General features: G+C 37.9%; 2 protein-coding genes across 2 annotated transcripts; both read right to left on the reverse strand.

The window, feature by feature from the left end:
* Nucleotides 1-773: 773 nt before the first annotated feature.
* On the reverse strand, nucleotides 774-5,299 carry LOC119144896 (arylacetamide deacetylase-like 4). The gene is made up of 4 exons (XM_037380838.1): nucleotides 5,123-5,299; nucleotides 2,777-2,993; nucleotides 2,314-2,377; nucleotides 774-1,548 (listed from the first exon to the last, which is right to left on the reverse strand). The coding sequence occupies exons 1-4, from the start codon at nucleotides 5,297-5,299 to the stop codon at nucleotides 774-776; spliced, it is 1,233 nt and encodes a 410-aa protein (XP_037236735.1).
* Nucleotides 5,300-7,536: 2,237 nt separating this feature from the next.
* Nucleotides 7,537-12,015, reverse strand: LOC119145643 (arylacetamide deacetylase-like 4). Its single transcript, XM_037382317.1, has 4 exons — nucleotides 11,833-12,015; nucleotides 11,237-11,453; nucleotides 8,637-8,700; nucleotides 7,537-8,311 (listed from the first exon to the last, which is right to left on the reverse strand). Exons 1-4 carry the CDS (start codon nucleotides 12,013-12,015, stop codon nucleotides 7,537-7,539), a joined length of 1,239 nt encoding a protein of 412 aa, XP_037238214.1.
* Between the last annotated feature and the right edge of the window lie 356 nt (nucleotides 12,016-12,371).

The raw sequence follows: 12,371 nt of genomic DNA on the forward strand, positions 1-12,371 counted from the left end.
TAAGTAGTTTAGAATATATAGTTTTAACAATGACATTTAGAAAAGAAAACGGGAGCTAACATGAAGGGAAAAAACCAAGCCAGCTAACATGTGCTCTAGAAAGGTAAATACATCAATCTTACTTTGTTGTTGAAGTATTTAAGTACAGGAACAAGTTTTTCAGCATACCTATGTGTTTCATAAACATAGGGAAACACAGCATTTCCTCCATTTTAATTTAAACAAAGCTGTTAATAGACTATCTCTGTTGGTGACAGTTGCAGTTTTGACTTCATTTATTTGAGTCTAAAATACCAGTTACCTAGCGCATAGAAATTTTCTGCAAGTTGGTGACTGGGAATCTTAGAATCAGGTGCTACCTGTAGCATATAGCATGGGCACTGCATTGTAGCATTGTAATACCGGTACATTGTAATCCTTTCTCCTTCGCCAAAATGCACTTGGCCTCTAGGAAGAATGACACCATCCATTGTAATTGAATAAAATTGATCAGACTAGATGTTGATTTAAAATTTTACTGCATCTTTAATGTTCACTGGGAGAATGGAAAGTGTCTAGTACAAATAGATCATTAAAATAGGCAGACTGCACATGAAATACTTCAAACAGCGCTGAAAGAAACTTTCACAGCGTTCTTGAAATACATTCTTCAGTGGTCACACTGACGTAATTGCTCATTAAGAAATTGTCCTATCTAAACCTCTTGTAGGGAATTTGGGAGATAAAAGACCACAGAAAATTGGCAGTTCTTACAGAAGAAAAGAAAATTGTTTCTATAAGCTTTTTAGAAAGTTCACAATATTGTCAAGACCCCTTTTCCCAGCTGGAAATGAAAACCAATCACTATTAAATGTATTTATGATTCCGTGGAATCCATCCTCGAGGTGGTACCAGGTCACTTGAACACCGTTGTCCTCCAATCTCTTCTTGTAAAGCAAGCCGTCATCCCTCAGCACATCATACTCGCAAGTCAAGATGAAAGACTCGGGCAGCTGGTGAATAATAGCATCTTCGGCCAACAGCGGGCACAGGTTGGGCTCACAGAATCTTTTCACTGTCTCATAAATTTCGGTTGTGCAGTCAAGTAGCACATGTGGTTTGTAGCCTCTGACCTTAAACTTTTCGGGGATGTTATCTGGACTCACCCACTTCCTGTAATTTAATTTAATATCTATAGGAATATGGGAACCCTCCAAGACCTCATCCAGATTTGATGCATTCCCATTTAGGTACTGTAACACATAGAAAGCGGCGCGTTCTCGGAATAAGAGAGGGACTCCCCGATTCTGCTGATAGGATGGTAAATTGAAGTCCAGTGCCTGAAGGCCTGGGTAGATCAAGATCTGAGCACGTAGTTTGGGGAGGTCTGATCTGCCTGCAAGGGTCTGGCTAACAGCAGCTGCTAGATTGCCCCCAGCACTGTCCCCGCAGACAATGACATTGCCAGGATCCACGTCATAGTGCTCGATATTCTTCATGAAGTGTATGGTGGCACTAAGACAGTCTTCATACGCAGCAGGGTATTTGTGTTCAGGGGCTAAACGATACCTGGTACACAGAAAGTGGCAACAAAAGTACGAGAAGGAAAGTGGGTTTAAAGATATTGCTGAAAATACTGGTTCCTACCACCAGTGATACCTGGATTCCTCAGAATTTCCCTTTCTCCACAGGCTGATCATAAATAAACTGTGGCTAGTTCAGCCAGGTGGTGCAGATTAATTTGTTAGGATATCATCTGTTTAGGATGTTTCTCAGGTCTTTAAGAACACAAGAGTAACCACCCTCCAATTATGTCTGGGGTTTATTGACATTCATTTAGTCATTTTATGCTTTAGCTTTCCATGGGTTGGATACAAATGTCAGTGCTTCTGTTTTACATCTTTATTACAGTGCAACTATATTCTCATAATCCAAATCCTTATGTCAGTACATCGATGATGTCTTGTCATTCATGTAGTGCCTCTGTTAGCATTAGGCAGAGTTCCCTTGAATAATGATTAAGTCGAATATATGGCTTACTATCTGTTTACTATCGATTTTGAGTTTGGAATTTGAAAACATTGATTCAAAACTTCATTTTCCCGCTAGATATCCCCAAGTATTATTTGTGATGTAGTCAAACAGTGAAAACTTAGCTTGAGTCAGCCTTCAGTGGCTCCAAACAAAAGCAGAGTGAATTTGTAAATCGCATCCTTGACAAGTCCTACAGAAACACTTACCTGAGAATGGTTGTTGCTGCACTCAGGGAAGCTCTAAGGTGATATGAACGCTATGGGAAATAATCTCTAAAAAGCAATGTGAGGAAAGACTCACCCAACAGATACAACCACTGACTCGCTTTCTCTGGCAATACAGCGGCATAGCTTTTCATGAGTCTCTGAAAGAAACATATTTGGTGGGGTTTGGATTTGTTTAGTTTTGGTTTGTTTTTTTCCCCAGAGTGTTAACATTGTCTATTGCAGAGGTCAAAGAATTGCAAGAAGAAAACACTATTTCCCCTTGCCACATAGCTCTTCAGATCTTTTGTACCCCGTCATCTTCCTATTTCAATATTTGCTTACTGTATTTTTTCCTCTTATACCTCGTCGTCCTTGTCTTTTAAGAAAAACAATGCACAGCAGATGCTTTCCTCTAACAGCAGTGCTTGGGAGAGTGCATCTGTGGTTATACTTGAATGTCATAACTGCTACAGGTCAGGCGACAATCAGCTTTACCATTTATGAAGAAAATACTTCTTTAGCTAAATTACAATATTTTTTTCTGTTAGATATCTTACCAAGACTTCCAAATACCCATCCTCCTCCATGGAAAAACACAACTCCTCTCCTTTGGCTGGCAGATGGATCCTTAGGCTGATAAATCCTTACAGGCACTTTCTCAAACCACAGGTCCTTGATGAAGAGCTTTGAGTCCATTCCCAGAGTCTTTCTTTCTTGTGTGTACCGGACAAATGTAACCTGACTGCAGATGCCAATATTCTCCAAAATCTTTCCCTGTTTAAATGCAAAGAGAATAGGGAGTTCACTCAAGAGATTCTGTATTTTCCAAGGTAAAGGAACTGTATGGGCAGTATACTCATGATGTCTAAGTCGTATAGTTTAGGGCAATCATAAAATATTTGAGTAGTTGTACAAGTGTAGTACAACTGCACAACTAACAGTAGCATCATGAGAGGTCACATGAACAGCAGTGCTCACCAAAAAACATAATCCCAAAACAACACAGCATTAACAAAGACTGGTGAAATATATTCGTTTGCTTTCTCAGCAGGTCCTTTACCTAACATTGAAAACAAGTTTGATTTTCACTGGTTATTCTGTCCTTGCCCCTGAGAAGATGTGAAAACGTTGTGAAAGATGATAGTTCTGGTGCTGATTTTCATTATTTGGATACTTGCCCAAAGCAGAGTTGACTAACTTGAGAATATATTGGATAATTGCTTTTTGATTGGTCTCAGAAATGTTCACTGATGTATACAATACAATGAAAGATCCTGAGATATTTAGTAGGACCAAACTTCTGATCTTTACATATGCTGACGTGATATTCGTGCCAGGCACCAGAAGATGAAAAAAATATAAATGAGAGCTACTGGTCCAATATAAGTTTGCAAAAATAAGAAAAAAAGGCATAACTCTGTTTTGAAATACATTATTTAGTCGTGCCAAACCAGTACTTTGGTCCTTATGAAGATTTGGATCAAGCTCTTAGTATTCAATATTTTGTTATGAATATTTCCATCTGTATGGATTGTCAGTGCGGTGTTATGCTTCTCGATATATTTACCTATGAAAGATCTTTTCTTCAGTGACTCCAGGTATTTGTAATGTTCTCCATAACAGATTTTGAAGCTGAAGAAACTAATATATTTTGCAACCTACTGATTTTAATTCATTATAGAAACTAATCTTAGTGTCTCTGATTGTATACAAACATGATCAAGTTATTTATTCTTTTGGATGTGCTATTTTCCAAGCAGAAATGGAACAACTCCAAAGAATATTCTCACCTTTACATTCAACTTGTTTGGTCTCTTTCATCCTGTATTGTTTACATTGCTGCATACAGTTCTGGTTTATGGTGTTAATGGGCAGTGTGTAGATGATAAAAAGAGAACTGGCTTTTCTGGCTGCTTGAGTGAAGTAATCTCTTTCTAACTGCAACTTGTGTGCAGCCAAAGCATGTGAATACGTATCTAGAATTCTTTACTGTGGTCCACTATAATCTAGAGTATTTCTGACAATTATTCCCCCCCAGCCCCATTTTAAATAGTTTTTCTCTCTTGGAGGTGTTTAAGTACATTATTAAATATGTGCACAATTTCTGCCATCTCATATATTTCTAACAACTTCTGTCATCACAGCATCTGTGCGTCTATCATTACATGGAAATAGGCTGATTCAGTGAGATCCTGTGTCAGCAGAGATCACCAGAAGTTGAGTGCCGGTAAGAGCTTCAGCTCCTGTGGGCTGGTTAGCTTCCCACTCTTTTACCTGCCAGCTCATCTGAAGAAGTTGGGCTGGCCAGAACCCCCCATTCCCATCAGAGAAGCCTGCTTAGTTGCTGCAGAAGTTATAAATATGTGTTCAAGGGAGATGGAATTCTTTCAGCTCCTCTTGAGCAACATTACCTAACTTTGTCACTTGTGTGACAAAAACTCCCCCTTCCCAAAACCAGTTTTGAAATGTTCAGTTTCCAATTTTATCTTCAAAATAAATACTTAACTCCTCATACCCAGATCCAAGAAGAGCTAGAAAGCATGACCCAAAAACATCTGATATACAGAATGGAAATATAAATGATCCAACATATGATAGTGTTCTTAATTAAATTATTGCTAGGTTAGTACAATTAATTGCAGAAGCACAGTCAGACTTTCAAATGCTTGTGTTAGGCGGCATTTATATACTGCCTAATGTAAGAGCTAGGCAGGACTGTAGTAATGCAGTGTAGCATAAAAAATCTGGTAAAGGTTTCTTTAGAAAAAACGAACATGTAGCACGACAGCAATGCCCTGCTCTCCTCCCTGAAAATTAATTCCAAGTAGGGTTCTAGCGTTGCATTGTTTAAAATCTATAGGTTTAACCATTCTTCCCCCAGAAATCACACCAGGTTAACTTACCACCACGGCTCTGCTTATTAAAATTACATGAATGATTCGGAGCTTTACAGGCTGGTTCACTCCAGGAGGAATTTCTGAGTTGGAGATATCAAAATTAATTGCCCCTATGACCAATAATATGAATCCAGCAACAAAAACTGCTAAGAATAACACCAGCAGTGTGTATACAACTGCCATTTTGCCAAGCAGCAAAGTGATCTGAAATGCCTTTGATTTGACTTTCCCAGATACCTTCGGTTTGTTACTTCCTGATTCTTTGTTTGTCATAAGGTTGCTCTAGTAAAAACCTTTCTCCTGCCTTTTACGAATACATTAGTAGGTATCTTTCCCTCTCCCACTTTCTTCCCCTGTGCTGCCTTTATTTCACAAAAAATAAGTTGGTTAAAGCCCTGAACTCATTTAAAGATCTATGCCAGCATCACTTTGGAATTTTTGCAAGAAACCAGTCCTTAGCTGGTTATTAAGCATTAATATTAAATTAGTTAGAGGTGGAAGATGGACACAGGGCATTTGTGTGCTTTGAGTCTGTGACACTAAACCGCACTATTCTGAAGAAGAGTCTCTCTAGGATTTTGCAGAGATATGCTTATGATGATTCTGACTCTAAAGGGCCAAATGGATTGTCACCAATGTTTTTCAGAAAAGTGTGCTTATAAAATGATGCCATTATCTCAATCTCAGTTTTTATTAGTTTTTGTGTTTTCTTCTAAAAGAAAAACATGGTTAGAAAAACCCACAGGAGGCTGAGTTTAGATTCATGATCAGGTTACCTCCTGTCAGGTGAGCTTCAGTCACTCTCAGTGTGCAATAGGTACAGCATAAAATGGCTTAAGGTAATCGGCAATTAAAGAGTTCAAGTCAAACTGCTTTATCTTGCTCTTGCTGTAGAATGGGATTGTGCTAATGTAGAGTGCTGTGATGTAAATGAAGCTTGAGATACTAATTGTGAATCTGAGTCTGCAACTCTTCAGATAACTAGGATATCAGAACATTCTTGAAATTGCAAATTCCCCGGGGAAATGAAAGAAATAAAAATCTAACTTCAATAATCAGCCATGTTATAATGTAACTTTTTTATTTTAAGTGAAATTGTAAGTGATAGGAGGAAAGTACCATGCCATTTTAGTTAGAAAACTTCATAGAAAATTAAATTTCATTATTTTTTCCAATGAGAAGTTGAGTATTTTTAATAGGGCACATGGTCATTGTAAAATATTCTGAAATAGAAGGAAATGGTTTGTTTAAAATGGCAAAAGTCCAGATTAAAAAAAAAAAAAAAGCCCACCCAGTGGTGTTGCTGGACTTTCAGTTTGTGTTATGGTTCCACAGTTGTGTGATCATATACAATAGTCTTGGATAGTCCAGTAGTCTGGTAAATGAATTACTGTGCAGAGCACAGGTTTGACAAGGTAGAATTAGCAAGACTGTGGTCTCTGTCTGCCAGTGTTGCATGGTTCCTTTCACCATGAGGTGTTTGTTCAGGTTCATCACTGAGTATGTGTTTAGCAAATGTAACTTGCTCTCGTAACAAATATTTGAAGAGCTAGTTTGTTGGTTTTTGTTGTTGTTGTTGAAAGCATCACAAAATTGCCATAGCATTACAGTGGTAAGATAATATAATGTTGTGCTCCTCTGCCTTCTTACATCTGTGATCTTCAGAACTTTTTCAACAAATGTAGCGTAACAGGTAGTCTTGAGCATGAGACAATCTTGAAGGAAAGAGTACAAAAAGGAAAAGAAGTCTCACCTCTACACTTCCCTAACATGTAGACACTCATTAAAGTTTAGGGATTCTAGTTTAAGAATCAAGTTCCAAAATGAAATGTTGTTTCTCAGATTCCAAACAAAGTCAAACACATACTAGTTCCAGTTTAGAACTTCCGCCTGGGACAGAAGCCTTTCTTTTGAAAGTCTTTGTGCAAACTAACCCTAAAAATCAAAATGTATAGCTGCAATTTCCCTATTGGACATAAGACTTGATAGAACCCGAGTCATTGGGCTCTCCATCTGATAGTGTAAACACCTCCTGTCTCTCACCAAATGGACCAAAGTAGATCCCGCTTGTTGTCTTCAGCATTTATGGGCCGTCAAAGAATCTTCAGGGAGGGGTGTTCTTGCTGCTTGCCTTGAATGTGTGCCAGCCATGCAAAGATACTGGGATTGCTAGAGTTAAAGTGAAAGAGTATGTTCCAAGTGGCTTGGGTTTGCATCTTGGATCTTATTGGTGTGCTTTTATAATAATGTTTTCTAGAATGGTGGTGCTTTAAATAATCTTAACATTTTTTAGAGAGTCACTATAGAAGCAGAAATAAGAAAGTAAAAAATGCAATCTAAATCCAAAACATTAATCAAAAGTGTTAACATTCTTTGCCAAGAATAATGCAAGACTTGCATCTTTATTCTGAAAAATACTTTTATAAACTGTTTATATACTTCACAGTACTATCCATTATCTTTTTTCCAGATAAAAAGGAAAAAATCCCGTAGCCAAAAAAGGCTAAAATTCCATGGAACCCACTTTCACAATGATACCAGGTCACTTGAACACCATTGTCCTCTAATCGCTTCTTGTATAATAGTCCGTCATCCCTCAGTACATCAAACTCACAGGTCACAATGTAGGATTCAGGGAGCTGGCAAATTATGGAGTCTTCAGCTAAAAGTGGGGAAAATGTTATTGCTAAAAGTTCTTTGACTGCTTCATGGACTTCAGGTTTGTATGAAGTGGATTTCTGTGGTACATAGCCTCTAATCTTAAATTCATCAGGAATAATGTCAGCACTTATCCATTTTTTATACTTCCGTTTCATACTCTCAGGAACATGGCAGTTTTGTAGGACATCTTCCAAAACTGATGGTTCTTTATTAAGATAACGAAAACAGAAGTAGATAACTAGCCTCCGAAACAACATGGGGACTGAAGCATTCTGCTGATAGGAAGGCAAATGAAAATCTAGCCCCTGTAGTCCAGGATAGAGTAAGACTTGAGCACGTACTTTTGGGAGATCTTTTTTATTCAGCAGTATTTGGCAAATAACCGTAGCAAAATTAGCTCCACAGCTGTCACCACTAATGATGATGAGAGCAGGATCCACATGATACTCTTCTAAATTCCTCATAAAGTATAAGGTGGCATTGAGACAATCAAAATATTGCCCTGGGTATGGGTGTTCAGGAGCCAAACGATAACTGAAATGTCAACAGTACTGTGGTTATTGTCAAAGTAATTATAAAAATTTAACTTGTGTTGTTCATGGTTGACTGGTATGATAGTTATGTAGGCCTTTTTTCCTAATTTTTAAAGATTATATTTGTTTTTAACTAGTGTAGATTGGAAAGAAAAACTAATGGTATTAGAATACTTTGCCTATAAGCACACTTCTAAATTAAACGAAAGGCTAAAGCAAAAAATAGGGAGCCCAATCTAAAAAAAGTATTTTCAGCAGATTTTTCAGAAGTGTTTCAACACTGAACTGTATTACCACAAATACTTCTATGTAAAAGTAGCACTTACCCAACAGACGCAACCACTGAGTTGCATTTTTTGGCAATATATCGGCATATTCTTTCAAAAGCTCCTAAAGAGAAAGTTTATCAGAAATCATGTTTTAAAAATCAAATATCCTTTTGAAATGAAAATATAGATCCTTGAACCTATGCTTTGTGGAAGGCACTGCAACATGAGACCGATGAGTAACTTGTGTTACGCAATGCAGTCTTTACATGTTAACACATTCTCTGGTTATTGGTCAGTGGCTGTTAGGGCATAAGCGTGTAAGAATGGTAATACTAGGAAAAAACAGAAGTCTGTCTAGGCTGGTATTGCACCTCAGCTGGTGGTCAGCAAAAGATGGCTAAGGAGAAGCATAAGCTGAGGACAAGCATGTAGTAATAAGAAGCATACAAAAAGTTGAGGCTCAGAGAACTCCTTTGAGACAGAAACTGTGTCTTTATATTTAATGCCATTGATTAATATTTCTTCCCTGAATTATTCAAACCACTTCTCAAAGCCATGATTTTAACATTAACAACTTTATGCATTGAAAATGTCCATAGCTTGCTTACAAACATGTAAAGAACCATTTCTGTTTGCTCATTTTGTACCTGGCATTCACTACTTCTATTTGGTGACATACCATCACCTCAGTCTCCTTTATTCATGTATTTGCTGACTCATTTAAAAAAATTTAAATTCATTTGTGAAGCATGGCTGCCATTCATATGGATTTTAAGGAGTAAGTCATATTTATCTGCCCAATGATCCTGTTCATTGTAGCTTCTGCTAACTTGCTAGTTGCAGACTTCAGGCTTACTAGTATGTAGATTCCCCAAGTCCCTTTAAAAGCTTGTCCTTATGTTGCTTTCCTGTTACCAAGTACGATCGGGAATTCAAACGGAAGGTCACATGATACAGTCAGTGTATCGGTATGGGTATTATATTAATCCATGGCATATGATACAGCTCCCTCAGTGTCCTGATTGTGCAACAGCAATTGTGTTGTGAACAACAACTACAACTATGCAACTTTGTGGTGTGTTTTTTAATTCCAGCAATGGCAATTTACCTTTCACTTAGATTGGAAGAGGCTTATCTCTTGAGTCCACCCAAACTAGCTCTAGAACTGGAAGCATCACAGCTGGTGTCAGCCTAACACTCCACCCAGATTAACATGCTCTGCAGTGAAACGAGGGTAGATTATTTCTGCCACAGTGCAGAACGGAACCTCAGTTACTAGGGGTTTGTATTGTATTGTAAACTATTACTGTTTCTGCATGATGCTCAATGAAGCTAGGGAGACTCTAACTCGTTTGCAGGTAACTGAAGTCTGTCTAATGTAGTGCTAGTGGAGACTTACCCTTTGAAACAGTAAAGGTTTCAAACCCCACGAACTTCCCTGTCTGACCCCTGGAATGAAGCCTGGGTTTCCATGTTAGGTGCCCTGGCTTCCAGACAAAGCACACATAGACTTGGTTGCTCAGAAAAAGATTCAGAATGATTAGGAGGCTGAGCCAGCTGCTACTGAGGCAATCAAAGGGTTGTCTCCCTTTCTGAAAAAGAAATAAAGCATTCTGTGCAGTGTTATCACAAGGATCAAACTCTCCCAGACTGCTTCTATTTTTAATGCTCATTTATTATTTATATTTCCCTTCATTTTCATTCCTTGTTTGCATGAATGGGAATATATGTACAGATTAGGTTTTTAATGTATTCTTTAAATTCTATTTTGGACCATGTTATATCTTTTAGACTTCCTTTGATGCATGGACTGCAAGTTGAGAAACACTGACTTTTGTAGTGTTTCCACACAAAAGTTTAGTGCTGAGCGCAGAAGTATATCTTAAATTCTGTACTTTGAGGCCCTACCCAAGCTTACAGGAAATACTTCAGTCCAATTGAGATCCAAAACTAAAAATTTCTCCTTGAGAAGTAAGCAAAGCATTGTTCCAAAGAAGGAAGCCAGAATATACTCTTTTTAGCAACAGCATTGCCATTTTCATGATACTGTAATTATTCCAGAAAGTAGATCTAGGCTGAGTTCCATATCAACCTAAAAGGATTTTAAGGTACATTTTCAAAAAAGATGGAGTACAGAGAATGAGAGAAGAGCCATAGATTCCAACTCTTACTCCAGGACTGTTGCTGTATCTTATTTTTAGCTAGCCATTAGTTAAGGTTCACGAACATCCTGTGAGCTGATCTTCCCTCACAGTGACCTAAGCATACGTGTTTTGTTTTAATGGTGTCTCTTTCTCGGCCCCAGCAAACTGAATCTTTCTCAGAACAGCTTCAACAGGAGGAGCAGAGTCCCTTTGCTGTTAGCTGACAGCTGATTGAGGGGTTTCTGAATCACAGTTCTGGAGTTAGAAGCCTCAGGTCTGCTAAGAGCTGCTTTCATCAACTTTGCCTGTAGCCCAGAGAAAGCAGAAATGTGATTACCTGGACTGTGCACTAGACTATTAATTCCACAAGGTGTTTTGCATTTGTATTGGGACTGATTGCAAAGGCTATCGTCACTAGAAAGGACAGGTGAGATACTGACTGACACATGTCTGAAGGTAAAAGTGTAAAAGGTTTGGATTTGATTTTAAAAACAAAACTTGCTGATTTCTTACTAATGCTCCCAAATGTGCCAGCGCCTCCATGAAAATACAGTATTCCTCTTCTTTTGCCGGTAGGTGGCCATTTAGGCTGATAAATCCTCAATGGTACCTCATCTGCTTTGACATCTTTGATAAGAAGTTTTGAATCTCTCCATGGTGGTATTCCATCTAGGATAACTCGCAATAAGCTTAAATCACTGCAGATCCCTAGCTTCTCCAAAATCTTTCCCTGTGGAAAATAAAGAATTTGGAAGAAGAAGAGTAATGTAGGCTTGCTTCTGAATAGATAGCATTATTAAATATACATGCAGTTTAATAGGTACAGAATACATGCAGTTATTTTTTAATTCTCATGTGAAAGTTTTCCAATGTATAGTGGCTGTAGTTTGACAGATGCACTGAAAAATCTAAATAAGCTTTTAAGATCAGTCGTATCAGTTTTATGAGTTAATTTAACGTGATGTGGTTCATATAGCAATGCTTACAGGCTTCAGGAGAGTGAATTGCTTCTTCTTGTCTTTTTTTTTTTCTTAAGTCATTGTCTTCCTGCTCCCAAATATCCTACCAAAATAAAAGTGAAAACCCCAGTTATAAGAAAGTTAACTTACCAAGACCATGGTTGTAAGCAACAATGAATGGAAAAACCGAAGCTTTAGAGGTTGGTCAATTCCAGGTGGCAGTTCTGAATTGAAAAAATCATAAAACAACCCGCCCAAAACCAGTGCTGGTATTATAACAGGAGAAATTAAACCCATTCCTATTATTGCTAAAATTGTATAAACCAATGCCATTTCACTTCGACAGAAGTGAACACTTAAAAAACCTATGCTGTCTTTAGCCTTGTTTTCAAGTGTTTCTGAGGTGTCTTCACAGGAGACTAAGCACTCAGTTCATAAGCAGAATAAAAAGTTTATTAATGTTGCAATACCATAATTTTCTCCACCCTTCTTTTGTTAATGATATTACTGGCAACACTTCCTTATACTAAAATAAAGGCAGGGGGAAGCTTCTACCCTTTACAAAAGGTGGAATTCAAAGTACGTGGAATTGATTTGTATCATGAGTTCTTCACTAACAATGAGAAATTATTATTATTCAGAGGGGCCCTTAACTGAAGATTGTCTGTGTTTGGTTCATTGTGGGTTCA

Source organism: Falco rusticolus, chromosome 3 (assembly GCF_015220075.1).
Source record: "Falco rusticolus isolate bFalRus1 chromosome 3, bFalRus1.pri, whole genome shotgun sequence".
Lineage (NCBI taxonomy): Eukaryota > Metazoa > Chordata > Aves > Falconiformes > Falconidae > Falco > Falco rusticolus.